At 48.4% G+C, this 21,224-nt stretch overlaps 1 protein-coding gene across 1 annotated transcript in view; it reads right to left on the reverse strand.

Moving 5' to 3' along the window:
- Window positions 1-17,423: 17,423 nt before the first annotated feature.
- LOC134431418 (acetyl-coenzyme A thioesterase-like) overlaps window positions 17,424-21,224 on the reverse strand; it is a 137,676-nt gene continuing 133,875 nt past the window's right edge. Inside the window, 1 exon segment of the mRNA XM_063179432.1 lies at window positions 17,424-17,682. Coding sequence (XP_063035502.1) covers window positions 17,424-17,682 — 259 coding nt within the window.

A 21,224-nucleotide genomic window follows, 5' to 3' on the forward strand; every position in this document is an offset into this window, starting at 1 on the left:
CCTCCATTTAAGCTGCGGAGGACAGCAGATATTGCCGTGGGCAGCGGAATTGCTGCAGAATCCCCATGGAGCAGCGAAGAGTGCTGCGGAAGACAGCAGAGTATGCCGGGTAGTTTCAAACCCTCCTTTTGTGGATTGGAAACGCCGCTGGGAACATGGGAGTGTGGGCTTCCCTCCAAGTATGGACTTTTTTTATGTTATAAAACTGCAGAAGCTTATAGAACAAGCTTTAAAAGCCTCTATGAACATTAAAAAATCATGGATACTCCCTTCGGACTGACTGGAGTAGTTAGAAGCCAAGAAAAATGCAAAAGCAGCTACTAAAATGCCAGTGCCAGTCACTCAAAATGGTGATGAGCACATGGCGCAGAAAACACCCAAGATTGCGGAGAAGTTGGCAGGTCCGGCACCCGAGACTGTGGACTGCTGCATGTCACCACATCTGCAGTCAGGACTCAAGAAACCTGGGAGGCACCGAGGCAGATATCGCCGCAATCCACGTGTGGTAGCTAGGGAAGAGGCGCTGCGGAAGATTTCGCGATGTCACGGAAAGCCAGGACCCTCGGTTCCCCATAGATAAGACCCTCAAGTACTCATAGATAAGAAATTAACATAGGAATGTGGTCCCACTAACAATAGGAATGTTGCCCCACAGAAGCCAGTAACTTTCCATCCCTTACCCAGTACTTTTCCATTCCCTACTAACCATAGGTAAGAAAGACAAACCCCTTTTTGACGTAGAGACCCCTAAGACTATAAGACCCCATGAGAAGAAGTAATAAACGCCTTTTGACCGTCCACCACATTGGTGTCTGCGTATGTCATTGGCCCGAACAGCCCTAGAGAGAGGGCTGTCGAGCTGTACCTCAGAACCAGGTCGCCTGCCTTGATCTAGAAGGCAACAATCCACGCCAGAGAAACTGAGAAATCCAGCTGGCACAGGCAGTGCACAGGACCGTGGGACATCACATCATGGTGGCTGCCAGCAGTCTCAGACTCCAGCGGGGTAAGGCGGGACCACCCGTGGCCGCCAACAGCTGCACTGCCTAGTGGCAACAGCAAGCACCAAATACCTCTGCACGGTGGCTGCCGAGCTGACACCCTCAATGTCAGCTTCCCCTGCATCGCGCACAGCTTTGCCCGTGCCGTAAGCCCCTGACCCACCACCAGAGCCTGCAGCTGTGGAACACCGTGACTCATTGCATTTGCAGTTGAATCAGAGGTGCCACACGGCACCTTCAGACCAGACAAAGAAAGATGTTTGTGGCACCACAACAGCCCCTCCGAGCCTTTCCATGCCTCTAGTCAACAAGTGTAAGTCAGCTGGGAGTGGGGGAGGAAAACCAAAAAATAACCCCTGGTGCCCCAATCCATTTGGCCCTAGAGGGGACTCAGTACCACAAAATAATTCGTGCCACCCCGCACTATGCAGCCTAAGCTGGAGTCAAGCCGCAGCAAGTGGCTGGGGCCGGTGGAGCCCTTCCTGGTGGTGTGCCCCCTCTTGGCCCATCCTCTACTAAAGTGGGGCAGCAGTGACAGAAATAGCTGGGGGGAAGGGGGAGCAGGGTCTGGGGATCAGCGGAGACACAGTGCTGCAGTGGAAAGACCCTCGTATTGAGGAGACACCTGCAATCACTTGGGGCATTGAGCCAGCCCCAGCTGTCCAAAAAGCCACCACCCTGGGGGGAGGGGGGCACCAGGCTCCCACTCCTATGCCAAGACAAAAAATCAAAACATGGGAAAAACCCTACATGGAAATGGCAGAGAGAGGCAGGTGGGGGCATGGTACTGTGGGGGCAGGAACAATCAAGCTGTCCCAAAAAGATGGCACCGGCTGCCTGGCACAGCCGTCTCACAGCAGCAAAGGGCAGGCCACCCTCTCAGTGAGTCCAGTGGGATGCCAGCAGCCCCGGTGCCGGCACCCCCAACAGTGACCCAAAAGCTCTAGAGCCCCATACAGTCTTCTGAACAAACCCCAACTGCACTGAAAATCGCCACCCTGAGGGGGGCAGGGGGGCGGGGGGGGGGGGGGGGGGGAGGCTCCTGGGCACCTTTCCTCTATGCCAAAACCAAAGATCAGAGCATGGGAAAAGCCCCTGCGAGGGGCCCACCAAGCAAGAAGCACTGGGAACAGGCATGCGGCATGCTGGAGCAGCCCACACCTCTCATCACCATGGAAATGCCAGGAATGCCCCCTTCTGAGACCGAGTGGGCCAGCTCCAAAGTTATGCCTCCGTAGAGCATGGCCGCACCTCCAGAGGGCATGGTTCTGCTCTGGATCCAGCCTCTGATGGCCACGCCTGCTTGCTGTTGCCGCATGGGGGCAGGCCCCAATGAGACGTCACTACAGGTGGCCAGATGCCAAGCCTACGTCACACCCGGAAATAGACCACAACCAGGAAATCCTAGCAAAACAGTGCCGAGCCCCAGTCCTGCTCCTGGACCCTGTCACAGCCTCTCCAAGCCTTTCTACATCTCCGACCATAAAAATGTGTACAAACATGTGTCGTTTTAATTGAAATGGGTTTGAGTTGAATTGTTTATTGTTTGTGATGTTAAGTTGTAATTTTATAACTTCTAAACATTAAGCCTGTGACATACTAACCTAAAAAGATTGTAATGTTGGTGGTTATGACTGACACCTTCTGGATGTGAGCGTCATGGCTCCAATGATACAGGAAGAGCTGGAAGCCATAGTGCAACAGCAGAGCTATGATGTAGTCGCCATCACAGAAACGTGGTGGAACAACTCACATAGCTGATGCACTGCATTAGATGGCTACAAGCTCTTCAGAAGAGATAGGAAAGGGAGAAGAGGTGGTGGTGTGGCCCTTTATATTAGGGAGGGTTTTGATGCTATGGATGTTGAAACTAATGATGATGAAATTGAATGTCTATGGGTAAGAATTAAGGGCAAGGCCAACAAGGTTGATATCCTCCTGGGAGTCTGTTATTGTCCACCCAACCAGGAAGAAGAGGTGGACAACTTATTATATAAGCTGTTAGAGAATGTTTCAGGATCATCAGCTCGTGTTCTTGTAGGCAACTTCAACCTGATGGACATATGCTGGGAACTTACTTAATACAGCAGAAAAAAGGCAGTCCAGGAAATTTTTAGTGTGTGTGGAGGACAATTTTTTGTTGCAGATGGTGAGTAAGCCCACCAGGGGAGGGACTATGTTAGATCTGTTGTTTGTAAATAGAGATGGACTGGTGGGAGATGTGGTGGTTGGAGGTCTCTTGAGGCAGAGTATTCATGAGATTATAAAATTCTCAATATTTGGTGAAGTCAGGAGGAACATGAATAAGACTTTTACACTGGACTTTCGGAGGGCAGACTTTGGCCTATTTAGGAGGCTCATTCAAAGTTTTTTGGGAAGCAGTCCTTAAAAGCAAAGGAGTTCAGGAAAAGTGGATGTGATTCAAATAGAGATCTTGAGGGTACAGGAACAGACTGTCTCTGCGTGCTGAAAGATGAGGCAATGAGGCAAACATCCAGCCTGGCTGGGCAAGGAGGTTTTGGAGAAACTTAAGAATAAAAAGAGGATGTACCATCTTTGGAAGGAGAGTCAGATCTCTCGGGAAATATTTAAGGGGACTACTAGATCAGTCTTTGCTCTTTATTAGATACAGGAGGGAACTTGGTACCTGCAGATGAGGAGAAGGTAGAGGTGCTTAATGCCTTTTTTGCCTCAGTTTTTAGTGGGAAGATGACTTGCCTTCAGGAAAACTACCCTCTTGGGTTGGTCGATGGTATCAGGGAGCAGAATGGTCCCCCTGTTATTCAGGAGGAGGCAGTCAGAGAACTGCTGAGCCACTTGAATGTTCATAAATCTATGGGACCAGATGGGATCCATCCCAGGGTGATGAGGGAGCTGGCAGATGAGCTTGTGAAACTGTTCTCCATCATTTACCAACAGTCCTGGCTCATTGGTGAGGTTCCAGATGACTGGAAGCTGGCCAGTGTGACAACCATTCACAAAAAGGGTAGAAAGCAGGATCCTAGTAATTATAGACCAGTCAGCCTGACCTCAGTACCAGGTAAGACAATGGAGCAATTTCTATTCAGTGCCATCATGCAGCAAGTACAGGATGGTCGGGGTATCAGACCCAGCAAGCATGGATTTAGGAGGGGTAGGTCATGTTTGACCAACCTGGTCTCCTTTTATGACCAAGTGACCTGCCTGGTGGATGCAGGAAAGACTGTTGATGTTGCCTATTTGGACTTCAGCAAGGCCTTTGACACTGTCTCCCACAGCATACTCCTGGAAAAACTGTCAGCCCATGGCTTGGACAGGAGCAGTCTTTGCTGGGTTAAGAACTGCCTGGATGGCTGGGCGCAGAGAGTGGTGGTGAACGGTGCTGCATCCAGCTGGCAACCAGTCACCAGTGGTGTCCCTCAGGGGTCTGTGCTGGGGCCAGTTTTGTTTAATATTTTTACTGACAACGTGGATGAGAGTATTGAGTCCTTCATTAGTAAGTTTGCAGATGACACCAAGTTGGGGGCATGTGTTGATCTGTTGAAAGGGAGAAGGGCTCTGCAGAGAGACCTAGAATGGTTGGATGGATGGGCAGAGCCCAATGGGATGAAGTTCAATAAGTCCAAGTGCCAAGTCCTGCATTTTGGCCACAAAAACCCCCTGCAACATTGTAGGCTGGGGACGGTGTGGCTGGACAGTGCCCAAGCAGAAAAGGACCTGAGGGTGCTGGTCGACAACAGACTGAACATGAGCCAGCCGTGTGCCCTGGTGGCCAAGAAGGCCAACGGCATCCTGGCCTGTATCAGAAATAGTGTGGCCAGCAGGAACAGGGAGGTCATTCTTCTCCTGTACTCAGCACTAGTGAGGCCGCACCTTGAGTATTGAGTCCAGTTCTGGGCCTCTTAGTTTAGGAAGGACACTGAGATGCTTGAGGGCATCCAGAGAGGAGTGAGCGACAAGGCTGGTGAGGGGCTTGGAACACAAGTCCTATGAAGAACGACTGAGGGAGCTGGGGTTGTTTAGGCTGGAGAAAAGGAGACTCAGAGGTGACCTTATCACTCTCTACAACTTCCTGAAAGTGGTTGTAGTCAGGTGGGGGTTGGTCTCTTTCTCCAGTCAACAACTGTCAGAACGAGAGGACACAGTCTCCAGCTGTGTCAGAGGAAATATGGATTGGATATTAGGAAGAAGTTTTTCACAGAAAGAGTAATAAAATATTGGAATGGCCTGCCTGGGGAGGTGGTGGAGTCAACCATCCCTGGATGTATTAAAAAAAAGACTGGATATGTCACTTAGTGCCAAGGTTCAGTTAAGGTGTTTAGGGCATGGGTTGGACTTGATGATCTTGAAGATCTCTTCCAACCTTGTGATTCTGTGATTCTGTGAGGTACATCACTAGCTGTGAGAGACTAGACATGTTGAGTTGGGTGAAAAAGCCTTATTCAATTAGTCTCATCAATTGTGTCATCATGCTGCCTTTGTTGTCTTATCTGCAAGGTGCCTGCAGAAGATAACAAAGAACACTTTTGCATTTTTTAATATAACCAAAAGGGTGAATTGTCACATTGCAGCTGATCTGAAGCTGGCCCCTAAATTCAACCAACCTAGAAGAAAACAAGTCCCCAGATAACGTGAATATAGGTTGGATTCAAACGCAAGCAAAGATCTCAGCCAAGCCTGTTCAAGCTTAGATGCAGGTACACCACTGTCCAGAGATCTGGGCAGAGAAAGAACCCATCCAATCAGCTGTCTGGGCATGGGAGATCCAAACTCCCTGTAAAAAAAAGGGTCTGAACAATAAAATAGGCTGTTTGTCGCATGATCAAGAGGATTTGAGTTGTGATTTCTGTTTCCCTCCTATGACGGCATATAACACTCTTCTACATGATATAAAAATTTTGATTGGGCAGGGCCAGCCCGATTAGCAGATTCCCTGGTGTTAACTAACCAGGTGGGTTTTGCTAAATGTGTATCCCAATATTTTAAGGTCCTACCACCCATTGCTCTCAGTGTAGACCTTAACAAGCCATTGAATTATTCAATTTTTCTGGAGGCTGGTACATGATAAGGAATGTGATATACCTACTCAATGCCATACTCTTTTGTCTAAGAGTCTATGAGGTTGTTTCAGAAATGAGTCCTATTGTCTGATTCAATTATTTCTGGGGTAAAAGGCTACATAAGACATTCTTTTCAAGGTCCAGGATAGTATTCTGAGAAGTGGCTTGGAGCATGGAATATGTTTATAGCATTAAGTGGTTGCTTCAACCAGTGTTGGCGCTTGCCTTGGCAGATTTGTGGGAGTGATAAAGTAAATCTTCCAAGCCTCCTGATGCCTTGTGAAGGCTGACCTAGAACAGAGACTAGATGGAGCTAAAGAGTAAAGTAGGTATTTATTAAGAGGTCTCAAATAGATCTACCTTGGGCAGCACAACCCAAAATGGCCAAAAAAATGGACAACAGGTCACGAGGTCTCACATTTTTATAAGTTTTGGTTCATTAACATATTGGAACTAATTGTCCAATTACAGCTTTAGCCCATGAAGTCCCATCCTTCTTGTTTTCTCTCTTTGGTCCACCATTGTTTATGCTCTTGGGCCTGAGATCTAGATCGGCTGTCCTTGGGTCCCCAGCTAGAGAAGGAATTGCTTGGTCTAACTATTCTGTGGAGAGAGCTTACTATCCCCTAATATGAAGCCTAGACTTACACAGTAAAGCAGAATAGAATCTGAAAAATATAAAAGCTAAAACCTGAGACATCACTCCCCATATTTATATTTCAGCCATCATCATCCATACCACAGAGGCTTTAACCCCTCGGCTTGCTTAATTGCAGCGCATGTTTCACATCCATGGATAATCTGGGTTTTAGTGTGTATGGTTAAGCCCACCCCTCTACCACAAGCCTACCTATATGTTGCATCTCTTCCTTGATGGCCCGAGGTGGCATGGGCCCAATGAACTAGAAATAATTCACCCTTATGTTGCCAATCTAAATCCCCCTGAGCTACTTCAGTTCTAGCATCCTGATCCACCTGTTCTGATGTTCTTCAGTGGCCCAATTATTGGGTACATGAACATCTGTGTGACTGTGTTGGTTTTCCATGGCCTGGTTTTTGGCAGCGGGGGGAGAGCGGGGGGGCACAAAGTTGTCTTCTGTGACAAGCTGCTAGAATCTTCCACCATGTCCAGCAGAGCCAATCCCTGCTGGCTCTGAAGATGGACATACCACTGGCCAAGTCTGGGCCAGCTGGAGAGATTGGTAACGCCTCTGTGATAACATATTTAGGAAGAAAATAAAAACAAAGTGGACACAGTTTTTTCTAACCAGAAGAGAGGAAGAGGTGAGAACATGTGAGGGAAAACAACATGGAGACACCAAGGTCAGCGGAGAAAGAGGGGGAGGAGGTGATCCAGGCATCAGAGTCAAGATTCCTCTGCAGGCCATGGTGAGGACCATGGTGAAGCAGGCTGTCCTTTTGGAGCCCATGGGGATTCACGGGGAATGCAGAGATCCACCCACAGCCAGTGGGGGAGGAGCTCATGCCAGAGTGGGTGGATGCCTGGAGAAGGCTGAGATTCAGTGGGAGACCCAGTGGAAAGAGGGATCCCCTGCTTCCAGGCTGGACAAGCTTGTCCTTGGAGGACTGCATCCCATGGAAGAGTGACCCATGCCACAGCAGTTTTAGGAGGACTGTGTGCCCGTGAGAGGGACTCGGCAGCAGTATTGGGAAGACTCTGCTTATGAGATTTGGAGCCATGCATAAAGAAACAACATGATAACACTGAAGTCAGTGAAGAAGTCAAGTCCCAGATGGGAGGGATGAGGAGATGCCTTTAGTTTTAGGCTGAAATCCTCTTTTAAAGCTATGGAGAAGGATGTAATTGATACATCAGACTTTTTTTTTTTTTTGTTTCTATAATGCATGAAGGTATGGGGAGATGAAAGTGTTCAAATTGTAGATATCGAGCAAAGGTCTCTATGCTAAAGTAAGCAGATGTTGAATTAGCTGATCTTATGAGAAGTTTGAACAGAAAAAGAGACAAGAGTGATGAAGACCCTGTGCCCTCAGGGAGAGAAGATGACCTCTGTTCCCAGAGATGAAGATGATTTTAGAGATAGATAAAGAGAATCTTTGCTTTTGAACAGCTCATCTTTAAAACAGTGCCCCATAAGTCGACATGGCCCATGAACACAGTTGTGGGAAAAGTTGTAGAAATAGGAGGGATTTAATGATTGCAGATTTCCCCTGGTGGCTGCTATTCATGAGAATTTAAAGCCACAAGATAACTGTTTTCTTGTGGAGAAGTCTCCATAACATTAACAAGAGGGATTTCTCTCCCTAAGTGAACTGAAGAAAGACTATTCTAGAGGTGGCAAACTGACTGAAAATTTTAGGTTTTGCTTCTTTACATTGTCAGTGGGAAAGAAAAGGTTGTAGGGGGAGAAGTGTCCTGAAGGTTTTGTTCTGATTTTTATTACTTTTTCTTTTAGTTACTGTCAATGAACTTTTGTTAATACCCTTTTAAAGTTTTGAGCCTGCTTTGCCTTCCTCCTAATCCTATCTCACAGCAGGAAATGAGTAAGTACATTCTAGGGAGTGCACTGCTGTTTGGCCAGCACTGAACCCACCACAGAGTGTTTTCTCCTGGTCCTTATCTCACCTCATGAACCTTTAGTTAAATTTTTTCTCTCCTCTACCCATCTGTAGCAGGGGAGGATGAATAAGCAGCTTTCGTGGGTGCCTGGCGTTTGGCCAGTCTCAAAGCACAACAGTGAAGTATCTGCACAACCAGGTTCTCCACCTGGGAAGTAATATCTTGCCACAATTCAACAGCCCAGATGGGTTTACCTGAGGAAGCGAAGGGAGCCGACCCATCCTGATTGATCAGCATCGAACTCCGATTTATTGATCCAACATGCACATTTTATAACCGTGTTAATTAAGTTCATACATATTGCAAAACCCGAGCTCATCATTGGCTACAGATTACACACCAACCCCTCCTTTTGTTTTCAATACCTGTGGTTTCTTATTGAGACCAAAACTTGTTTTTCTCATCCTGTTGTTGACTGTTCTCAAGGCCTCCATGTTTGTCATCCTGCTTTCCCATCACTATCCAAGGACAAGATATTTACTTGTTATTAAAAAACAAGCCTGAGAACTTTGCTGTTTACAGGAACAAGCCTGAGAACTTGCTGCTTACAGCTGCCTTTTACTTTTCAATCAGCTGTGTATTTTCATGGCCTTTTTTCCTTCAAGCCATGTCTGAGCAAAATTCTCCAACATTTATCCCTGTGAGAAACGACTGTTCACTTTTTAAAATTTTAAAGGCTTATTAAACCTTAACAAAAAATACAACAAAAGGACTAAATAAGGAAAAACTACAGCACTGGGAGCCCCCACGACTATCAGCCACCTGCTGGTCTTTAAAGTGGATGCTCTGTCTTTTATACCTCTAGCCTCTCCTAAAGTCTTGTCAGTTGACTCCTTCCTTGCCGTCTAGTGGTGGAGATCACTTTCTGACATTTTCATTGGAGGTCAGGTATTACTATAGTAACAAGCCAACCCTCCCCAAATGCCCAGACTACCAAGGCCATCCAGTGATAACAATGCAAGGGGGGGAGGACACATTACAGTAACATAACTATACACCTACAAAACTTCTTTTAACATACATATAATGTTCACCCCTTAATTGTGAGAGCAAACCATCTCATTATTCATCTATAACATCCCTATACTGCCAGTTATTCTGCTTCCATTGCTGTAATCACCCTCACAGGGCATTTGCCACCATCCATGAATCAGTACAAAGTATTGGCCATTTCTGTCGTTCAGCAAGGGCTTAAGACAGCTGGATGGCTTTCACTTGTGCAAACTGATTCATGTTTTCCTTCAGCAGTTTCTGCAACTTGTTGTAGAGGTGAAACAAAGGGCTGAAACAAGGAGTTTAAGACTCCACAGCTATAGTCTGTGGGGTGAACATTCCTAATAACAGCTCTGGCCACCAGTTGGGGACATATAGGTTTTTATTTGCCAAGAATATCCAAAGAAACAAAGACTCACAGTGTTGGAGGTTAGGATTTTTCCTTTTTTTTTCTTTCTCTCAGGGATATTTGTCCCATTTGTTGCCTAAGAGATGATAATGACCAGTACTTAGTGTTATAAATAAAAAATCTGCCAATTTTTTTGGGAAGAAAAAGAGTTGCAAAACCAGTTGAACTATTTGTTGCCAAGGTGGAGTTCTACCTGTTTGTTATTGTAATCACTGATCATTGTAGCTAATTGCTCCTTTTGTATCAGTAAGGCCCTGCCTGGGGCTAAGTTAATGGCTCTTCTCCCCAGACAGTAGGTGGAGGGGTCATGGGGGGGGGGGGGGCCTCAGAGAAGATGCAAAACAGCTTCGAGACCAGCATGCCATGGGAAGGAACATCATCAAACTTACCAAAAAGACCCCAAAAACAATGAGCCAATACAGAATAAAGAGATTAGAGTGATGTTTGGATGTGAGGAACAGCGTACTGAGCCTGCAGAGATGCTGAGAACCTTTGTTGCCCCTCACCCTGAGCTAAGATCTCATCTGGAACCAAGACGCTGAGCCAGAAGCCACTCAAAAGTTGCAAAAGACGGGGTTACACCCACAGCCTTTGTGAGGACGAGACCCCCAGCTCTGCCCTAGTGGACAAAGCTGCACATTGCTCCTCCTCCGAGTCACCCTGGGAGAGACGACGGAGACTGCAGTTCCATCGGAGACTGCAGATCCATAGCGCTTCCCAACCTTGAGCTGATCACTTTTAATAAAGGCATTAAAAAAAGAAAAAAATCTCCTGGCCTGTTTATTTCACTTAGGAGACAAAAGAAGTGGCTAAGGAGGAGGACAAGGGTACAGCTGGCAACTCTCTTAGTTGTGGGGTTTTTCTCTTGGGAAGTGCAGAGATACTTCGAGATTTTTGGCTGGGGAGTGAGGAGCTGGGCTCTGCTTCTCACTCACTCTCTCGCTCTTGAATTGGAGGGGAACAGTGGAGTTCCTGCTTCCGTGGGGAGAATTTGCTGCCATCGTGGAGTCCAGCCCTTCATTGTTTCCTTCTTACTGTGGGTGACCCTTTGCTTGTAAGAGTGGCTGTTGAACTGGGACCTTAAAACCCAATGACACCGGAAAGGACCCTCACCATCTACTTGGGTGCCTCAGGGGAAAACCTGGAACCCCAAACCCCTCCCTCTTCCTGCAGGGCATGTCTCCCAGCTGCATATGGTAGCTGCTTGCAGAAGCCCAGCTGCTGCTGCTGAGCCCCACTGTCTTCTGCTGCTGTTTCAGGGCTTCTTGTTACATTTTAACCCAACTCCCGGGCACCCTGCAGCTTCTGGCACAGCCGCAGAGTTTCTGGTAAATTTTGTTTGCCACTCCCATGAAATGAGAGTTTTGGAGATTCACTTAAGTTAGCAATATGAATTAAGCATTTAAATTTTAGCTTGTAGAATTGTGTGTTGAATTTTAACCTTTTACTTAAGAAACTTCTGCCATGGTACAAAGGGCATAGGAAAATGCAAATTTCTGAAGCTTCTTGCAATAAAGAACAATACTGGGCCAAGACCAAGGAATGCAAGAAACCTAGATAAAGGGGCTACTCTGTCTCCAAGCTGATCAAAATCGACAGACGTACTCAGATAAGCACCAAGGGACCAAAGCACACATGCAAAGAAGAAAAGTTCAAAAGTTCAACCATGAGGAAGACCACGACCTTCAGCCTCAGAGACCACCCAAAGACTCCTGTGAGACCACCACTGTGAACAACCCATGCTCAGAAGTGCATGGATCTTATTACCATGTGAGGCGAGGACAGACGGGGCCAGGGGTTGAATATGCATGGAAAGGTTGTGGAATGTAATGTATATGGAACACCTTCATGTATAAAGATGTGGGTCAGACCAGGGCTCGGGGCACAAGTTTTCACAAGAGCTATCTCGCTTGTGCCAAGCACTGACAATACATACCCACTTCATAACTACATCAGGTTGTGGAGTCTATTTATTCTGCGTATCGCTTCACCCAGGTGTGCCCACCTCTGCCATTCCAGCTGGCTACTTCCAAGGTTCCTGCTACAGCCCATTTCGCCATTTGGAGGAGCACCAGGACCAGCTGCCCCTGTGGGTTTGTAAAGGAAGCCCCTTTTCTATCTTTTCCATTGGCTGCCATGCCATTATCAGTGTGCAAAGAGGTGGTGTCAGCCTCTGGTTCGTCATGTGCCAGTACTATTGTCTTGTTACTTCTTTCTGTCACCCACCAAACTCCACTGGTGTCACTGCTACTGTTTCTGAGCCATTGGTGTGTTGGGGGGGAGAAAAAGTCTCCCTGAACACCAAAAATGACACCCCTTTGCCCCACTGTCTCTGGCCCCCGTGCTGCCAAATGGTGTTGCAAAATGCACGCTGAAACAGTTTCTCTAGTTGCTACTGTTGAGAGCCCAGAAATCAACCTGAAACAAGTCCCTGTGGAGGCCAGAGAGAAAGAAAAAATGAAAACAAAACCATGAAGGGGAGCCTGTACTGCCTCAGCTCTACTGGAGAGAGACAGGGAAAGGCAAAAGCCAAGAGAGAAACAACAAAAGAAACCCCATGAAGCAGACTGGCTGCCTTGAGCAAACACCACAAATCAAGAATGTGTCTGTCTAAGAGACTGTTATAAATACATATTATATTGTTGGCTTTTTGCAATTATTAAGATGAATGCTATATGCATAATGTTAAAATAACTTTGCTTTTATTTCTGCTTGTCCTGGTTTAGGGCAAATTTGGGAGAGAATCTCCAAAGGGAGCCCCTCCAGAAAGCAACCCCACACAGCCCCTCCCCCCAACCAGTTCGGAAAAATTCCTCGGAAAGAAGTGGAAAGAACCTGTTTATTTACCAGGCACAGCACCCCCCAGCACACAAAATGGACAATAACGGATGACACTATGCATTCACTGCTCTGAAAATAGACAAATTCAGAAAGTCTCCCTTGGGGGTGGTCACTCTGTTATCAGTCCCTCTGGCACTGGGACAGCTGCTGCAAGCCACAAGGTGCAAACCCTCAGTGTTTCTCAGGTCCCAGTCGGAAGCAGGTTCGAGTTGGTCGAAAAAAAGGAAAGGAGAAACAGTCCAGGAAGAAATTTGGACTGTTTAGCTAAACTAGCTAATGAGCAGAAGCAAGAGCAAGCAGAAGAAAAGCAGAAGCAAGACCGAGAGCAAAGTGAAAAGCAAAAGCAAAAAAGCAAAAGCAGCACTATGTACTGCCCCATCTCTGTGTCCCGCCAGCCCTGGGGGAGCAGGCTGATAAGAAACCAAAACAAAACTTTCACTCTTCAGAGCCAGTCTTGAAGGCACAGAACATAATATCCACAATAAACAGAATACACAAATGGGGATACAAGCATCATAATGTCAGCCTAGGACATTCCACCCCTTATCCCCATATTGTCAACATGCTACCACACATCATGCATTTATTCGCATAAAACTTCCATCTGTTCTCCCAAAAATTAAGAGCAATACCCATCATGCCCTCATCACATCCTCACACTGGACCACTGAATCCAGGTTCCATACTACAGAGCTGCAGGATTCTCCCCTTTCACTTTACTCACTCAAAGCTCCATCTTTCACTTGCTCAGACCTTAGAAACTTGCACATTTCCTTCTATCTCATATCTGTATGGTTTAATGCACAGACAATGGCAGTAACATCCAACGAACAGTGTTATTTGCATATCATTCTCATCCCACAATCAGAGCTCCCTGAGGTACACATCGTGTTGTTCCATCTCTTTGCATTATCCACTATGTGCAACCTGGTCCCTGAGCAAAGACAACCTCACAAATGGGTTTGTCTGTACTCGAGGCAGAATTGATCCACACAGTCTTCCCTAACAAACCTCTGACATGTACCACTGGGACTTTATCACCATCTATTACATTCAGGGACTCAGACTGGACAGGACCTGTTTGGCTGGTGGAACCTCGGGTGTTGACTAACCAGGTGGCCTTTGCTAAATGCTGCTCCTAATTTTTGAAAGATCCCCCACCCAAAGCTTTCAACTGGGTTTTTAGTGGTCCATTGTACCTCTCCACTTTGCCTGCAGCTGGTGCATGGTAGGGAATATGGTACAACCACTCAATGCCATGTTCCCTAGCCCAGGTGTTGATAAGGCTGTTCTTGAAATGAGTCCCATTGTCTGACTCAATCCTCTCAGGGGAACCATGCCTCCAAAGGACCTGCTTTTCAAGGCCCAGGATGGTGTTCCGGGCAGTGGCATGAGACACAGGGTAGGTTTCCAACCATCCAGTGGTGGCTTCCACCATGGTCAGCACGTAGCGCTTGCCTTGGTGTGTCTGGGGCAGTGTGATGTAGTCAATCTGCCAGGCCTCCCCATACTTGTACTTGGACCACCGCCCACCGTACCAGAGGGGCTTCACTCACTTGGCCTGCTTGATGGCAGCACACGTCTCACAGTCATGGATAACCTGTGAAACACTGTCCATGGTTACATCCACCCCTCGGTCTCGTGCCCACTTATAGGTGGCATCTCTACCCTGATGGCCTGAGGCATCATGGGCTCATCAAGCTAGGAATAAATCTCCCTTGTGTTCCCAGTCTAGGTCTATCTTGGACACCCCTATCTTTGCAGCTTGGTCTACCTGCTCATTGTTTTGGTGCTCCTCATTGGCTCTACTCTTGGGGACATGGGCATCTACATGACGGACTTTCACAGGTAGCTTCCCTACCCTGGTAGCGATGTCTTTCCAGTCATCAGCAGCCTAAATTGGTTTTCCTCTATGCTGTCAGTTAGTGTCTTTCCACCTCTCCAGCCATCCCCACAGAGCATTGGCTACCATCCATGAATCAGTGTAGAGGTTGAGCTTTGGCCACTTCGCTCTTTCTGCAATGTCCAGGGCGAGCAGAACAGCTTTGAGTTCCGCAAGTTGACTTGATCCACCTTCTCCTTCAGTGGCCTCTGCGACCTGTTGTGTGGGGCTCCATACGGCTGCTTTCCACTTCCGGTTCATCCCTACGATGTGACAGGAACCATCAGTGAAAAAAACGTAGCGTGTTTCCTCTGGTGGCAGTTGGTTATATGGAGGAGCCTCTTCAGCCAGTGTCACTGGTCCTTGTTCTTCATCTGTGACACAAAAATTCTCACCTTCAGGCCAATTTGTAGTTACCTCCAGAATCCCAGGGCGATTCAGTTTACCTATATGGGCGTGCTGAGTGATAAGAGCAATCCACTTGCTCCATGTAGCACTGGTGGCGTGGTAAGTGGAAGGAACCTTGCCTTTGAACATCCCCCCCAGCACCAGTAGTCGGGGTGCCAGGAGGAGTTGCGCTTCTGTACCAATCACCTCTGAAGCGGCTTGGACTCCTTCATAGGCAGCCAAGATTTCTTTCTCTTTTGGAGTGTAGTTGGCTTCAGAGCCTCTGTAGCTTCGACTCCAAAATCCCAGTGGTTGACCTCGAGTCTCCCCAGGCACCTTCTGCCAAAGGCTCCAGGACAAACCATGGTTCCCGGCTGCAGAGTAGAGCATGTTCTTCACATCTGGTGCCGTCCTGACCGGGCCAAGGGCTACTGCATGAGCAATCCCCTACTTAATCTGGGCAAAGGCTTGTTGCTGCTCAGGGCCCCAGTGGAAATTGTTCTTCTTGCGGGTGACCAGGTAAAGAGGGCTCACGATCTGACTGTACTCAGGAATGTGCATTCTCCAAAAGCCTATGGCACCTAGGAAAGCTTGTGTCTCCTTCTTATTGGTTGGTGGATGTGGGATCTCAGCACCTCAGGACGGAGGTGCAGAGTGACCGAGACCACCCTTGGGGGGCTCGGGAGTCCTGGAATGTTGCCAGAAGTGTCTGGTGGCTGGACTTTGATCCCACACAGGAGACGACACCTATATGAGGATGGGAGGATTTCACTGGGTGAATGGTGAAGGGATAAGTTAATTAGAGTGTAAGACACAGGGTTTAGGATTTCTGTACAGGGGGGGCTAAAGAAGTAAGATGGAGGAATTGGGGCGTGTCCTGTTCTTCTTCTTCTTCTTCTTGGCCTCCATCTTCTGTGGTGATGTTGGCACTTTGGGATTGGTTTTTACTAAAAGTGCACTGGTTAATAAGGGTAAAAGGTATTGGGGAAAAACGATAAATATTGTATACGTAACTTCGAGTATAAAGATAGGTGACCGCCCCAGGGGCTCTCAGTGTGCTCATGGCTGGCTGCTGAGCAGACCTCTGTCGAGTCAAAAGAAAATCTTTTAGATAAACAATTAATAAACACCGAGACCGAGAAAAGATCTTAAGTCTCTTCTCGTCCTTTGAAGCGCGGGCTGTCCAAGGCCATCCCCAAGCCTTTCCAGGCCACCTAAACAGCCGGGAAACCGACAAGTGGCGTTCGCTGCGTGGGCTACTCCCCACCAACCCTTTTGGGGGGGGATCAGCCCTGAAGAGCTGAAGAGCTGAAGAGCCGAGAGGGCAGCTCCGATCTAGGACGAGTTCCCAGGAGAGCACTGATAGCTCCTGAGGAGAGAAGCCTGAAGAAAAAAGGAAAAAAAAAAAAAACGGCCAGAAGAGTCTGCAAAAAACAGCAGTCACTGAGAATTACATCTCTCAGCTTCTGACGAAGAAAGTTCGTAGCAGAGCAGCCCGGATCGGAACCGGAATGCGCCTCTGGATCCTTCTCCTGTGACCTGCTGGACAGAGACCGGGAGCCTTCGGACAGCTCTGACGACAGATTCGGTGAGAAGGTCAAAAATAAGAACATGGGGGGCACACTCTCCCAGGAACAGCGGGAAATTTTGTCTGCCTTACAAGGCGTGGCTCAAGCATACACGGAAGGGATCCCAAAGAAAGAATTAAAACAGTTATTGTTGTGGGCGAGGCTTAACTACCCACTTGCCGAAACATGCCTGCTATTCGAAGTGGGGTTTTGGCGGGAAATTAACAGACATTTATATCTCTTAGCAACAAAAAAAGATGAGACAGCGTTAAAGCTGCTCTCGCCGGCAAGATTGATGCTGGAAGGTATCTCGGTGCAGTCGAAAAGACTGGAAGAGCAACGAAAAGTTGCGGCACCCTCAGAAGGAGGTGGGGAGCAAAGCTCTGGGAAAAAATTAGCTCTGGCCTCAAGAAGCCAGGGGGAAAGGGCTCTCGAGAAAAGAGAGCAGGAAATAATATCAAAGCCCCCGGTCCCAAAACCCAGAAACCCCAGGAAACTCCTAAAGCGTCCTGAAACCCCGGAGAGTACAGGGGAGTCAGGATCAGAAGGGGGGAAGCAGGGGGGAGAGAAGGGATCGGGGGGGGCGCTTACTGGCGGTGGACACGGCGCGGCAGCGGCGGAGCAGGGCGGCCAGGCTGCAGCAGTGCAGGCGGGAGGCGCGAGTGAATTGATAACGGGAGACACGAGTTCCAGTGCGGCTTTTGTCAGCGCAGCGCCGGGGGGGCGGCTGCCCCGGCCGGCAGGGTAGCAGAGACGCACGCGACGGGCAAAACTCGCAAGAACCCGAAGGGGGAGTCACATACCAGCGCGGGGGCGGTAAACACGGGCAACGAACTGGGGAAAACTGCGCAGCCCCAAAGGGCCACCGTAGTGAGACGCAGGAGGCGCACGGTGGTGACGTCAGACCCGGTGCAGAGGTTGGCTCGAATCGCGGAGCGGGCCTGGGTGCCGGCGGGGGGCGGGCTGTACACGCCGGTGGGAGGAATGGACACAGCGTCAGAGGAGGAGGAGACAGAGTCAGGGACAGACCGAGGGGAGGAGACTTCGGAGGTGGAACAAGGGGGAGAGAGTGACGTCAGCTCGGGAGAGACAGGGAGCGGCACGGAGAGCACGCATGCACAGAGAGCAGAGCGCGGGCGGGGACGGGCCAGGTCCCCTGTGACGTCTCGGGCGAGGAGGGGCCGTGCTCGGGATCCTATGTCCCGGGGCCCCACAGCCACTTCAGACTTGGTACCTCTAGTTGAAACCCTCCGGGTCCAAGACTCATCCCTTCAAGGGAGACGTTCTGTTGTTCAAGCTCCATTTTCAGCTGAATTAAAAGCCAAGAAACACGGTCTCAAATGAGATCGCTGACGGGGCAGTCGACCGGAAGAGGAACCGGGGCAGTCGAGCTCATTCCGTCATCCGAGCTGGGGAGGCCGGTGACAGCGCCACCTACTGGCAGGAGGACAGAAGTGCACGACATGCCGGATCGGTTCGGCGGAGCCACAGCGCCATCTCGTGGCGAGACTGCAACAATGCAGCAATTTTTTCCAACATTATACAAAAAGAGAAGCACTTTAAAGAAGACAATGTTAACACAACAAAGGGATTATCCATTGACTTCGGGATTTCATGAAGATGATGAAAGCTCAGATGAAGAACAGCTACAAGGAGAAGATGTCATAAGGATCACAGCATCGGAAGGTGTTCCGACATGGATGCTGTCAGCAGCAGAAGCAGCAAAAAGCTTCTTGCATTCAGTTGATGCAGCGAAAATGAAATATCAACAGGATCCTCGAGTTTCCTTTTCGGATTTAGGAGCAAGGCCAAAAACCTCAAGGCGAGAAATGAGGCACGATGAATCACCGATGACATCCACAACACCATTATTCATGCAAATCCCAATGGAACCTCAAGAAGAGGAATTTCAAGAGCCAGTGAAGACGATGGATTGGAAGCGAATTAGAAAAGCATTGGCAAAGGAAAAGCATTTATTTCCGGGATCGAGAGATCTGACAATGCCAGTGACATATGATGCCCAGGGGCAGAACCCAAGGTGGGAAAGGATGGGTCATGAGACACTCAAAGACTTAGGGAAGGCGACTCAAACTTTTGGGCTGAATTCACAATACTTCAAACAGCTACTAAGAGGGACATTCACTACATATGACCTCACACCATATGATATTCGAAGTATTGTGGCAATGATTCTGACTGACACGCAGAGTCTTGTCTGGGAAAAAAGGTGGAGAAAATATCTTGCTGAATTGCAGAACAGATATCAAGGTGGGCCAAACGCGAACCTCACAGAAGGGCAGTTAGCAGGAGATCCTCCAGATGACAACCCAGGGGAACAAGCAGCGCGGCTTCCACGAAGAGTGTTAAGCGACATCAAAGAAGCAGCGCGATTGGCAATCATGCAAATCACACCAACAGGAGCTCCAGAAGTCCCGTTCTCTTGCATCAGGCAAGATCCCACAGAGCTATTCATGTCGTTCATCGATCGACTCACGCAAGCCGTGGATCGACAGGTGACAATAGAAGAAGCGAAGAGGCCTCTCTTGGAGAGCTTAGCTTTCGGCAATGCCAACCTGGATTGTCAACGGGTGATTAGCACCATGCCAGGACGGCCATCCTTGGCAGAGATGGTGGAGGCATGCAGCAAGGTGGGGACACCTCAGCATGTCGCATCAATCGTGAGGAGTGAATTAAGAGAGGAATGGGAAGAACAGTTAAAGGGACATTCAGAAAGGCAAACAGAGAACAAGACATTGGAGAAGATGCTCGAAAAAATACTGCAACAGCAGGACGAGAACATCAACAAAGTTCTTGCGACGATGCAGAAAAAGAACAATCCCCCAAGAGGACAGTGCTACAAATGTGGGGAGTTCGGGCACATGAAAAGGAATTGTCCACGGACACATACGCCAGCGCCAGCGCAGAAGGCGGAAAGGCCAATTTGTGCGCGGTGCGGAAAAGGAAGACACTCAGTGAAAGAATGTTATTCCCAGACAGACGTGGACGGAAATCCGTTACCGCATCCGGGAAACAGGAAGCGCAGCGCGCCCGTAACTCGCCAGCGTGCTCAGACACAAGTACTGGCGGTGTCACAAGAGCAGACAGGGCAATTATCAGCGAGCGACAAGCAGATGCCCTCAGTAAAATCCTCAGTCGATTCCACAGTGACCCAGACCTCCTCCCACCAGGGGCACAGTGTGCATTGGCAGCTTCAAAACTAGTATGCTTTCTAGATGAAAGTCATGCGGAGATACCAATGGGTATCCGTGGGGACTCATATAAGAAACAAGATTTCTTGATAATTGGACAAGATAAATGCAGTATTCTTGGACTCATTGTTTATCCAACAGTTGTCTCAGCGGACAAAAATACAGAATTAACAGTTTTAGCAAGAGCGCTTCGTCCACCATTGACTGTACCAGAAAATACTGTGGTTGCGAGAGCTTTCGCATTGCCGCCACACGCAGTTGGAGAGGTCATGTCAATCTTCGATGAAGAAGGTTTCCCTATGAAAGAACATGTTGAAGTACATACAACATGGGTGAAGCACATAGGTCGAGACCGACCCACGCTCACATGCCAATTGACATGTGGGGACAGGACAATAGCGATCAGAGGTATGCTCGACACAGGGGCGGATATAACGGTAATATCGTACATCTTTTGGCCACGCAGTTGGAGCTTGGTCGCGCCATTGGGTTCTCTCTCAGGCATAGGGGGAGCATCTCTGTGTCTGCAAAGTGAGAATTCTGTCGTTGTCACGGGACCAGGAGACAAGATGGCGATCATTCGTCCTTTTGTCATCCAAAAGCCGATCACAGTCTGGGGTTGGGACCTTTTGGCACAATGGGGCGCGAAGATCGAAGTGGATTTTTAATAGGGGTCACTGCGGCACTCGCCACACTGAAGCTGACATGGAAAACAGATGAACCAGTTTGGGTGGATCAGTGGCCCCTTGAGTGGAAAAAATTGAGTGCTTTAAAAGACCTGGTCCAAGAACAATTGCGGAAGGGACACATCAAGCCAACAGACAGCCCTTGGAATTCTCCAGTGTTTGTCATCAAGAAAAAACTATCGGGCAAATGGAGGTTGTTACACAATCTCAGGAAGATCAACGAAGTCATAGAAGACATGGGACCGCTTCAGCTGGGACTTCCATCTGTCTCAATGATTCCCAGAGATTGGCAGCTTGTGGTCATTGACCTCAAGCACTGTTTTTTCAGTATTCCACTCCATCCAGATGATGCTCCGAGATTTGCCTTTTCAGTTCTGAGTATCAACAGGGAAACACCTCTGCAGCGGTACCATTGGGTGGTTCTTCCACAAGGCCTAAAAAATTCTCCGACGATCTGTCAATGGTACGTGGCACGAGCTTTGGCACCAGCGCGGAAGAAATTTCCGAAGGTGAAGATCATTCATTACATGGATGATTTGCTCATTGCAGCGTCAACACGACAGGAGCTGCAAGAAGCTCGTGACTGTGTGATTGCAGAGGTGCAAAAGGC

This window comes from Melospiza melodia, chromosome W (genome assembly GCF_035770615.1).
Source record: "Melospiza melodia melodia isolate bMelMel2 chromosome W, bMelMel2.pri, whole genome shotgun sequence".
Lineage (NCBI taxonomy): Eukaryota > Metazoa > Chordata > Aves > Passeriformes > Passerellidae > Melospiza > Melospiza melodia.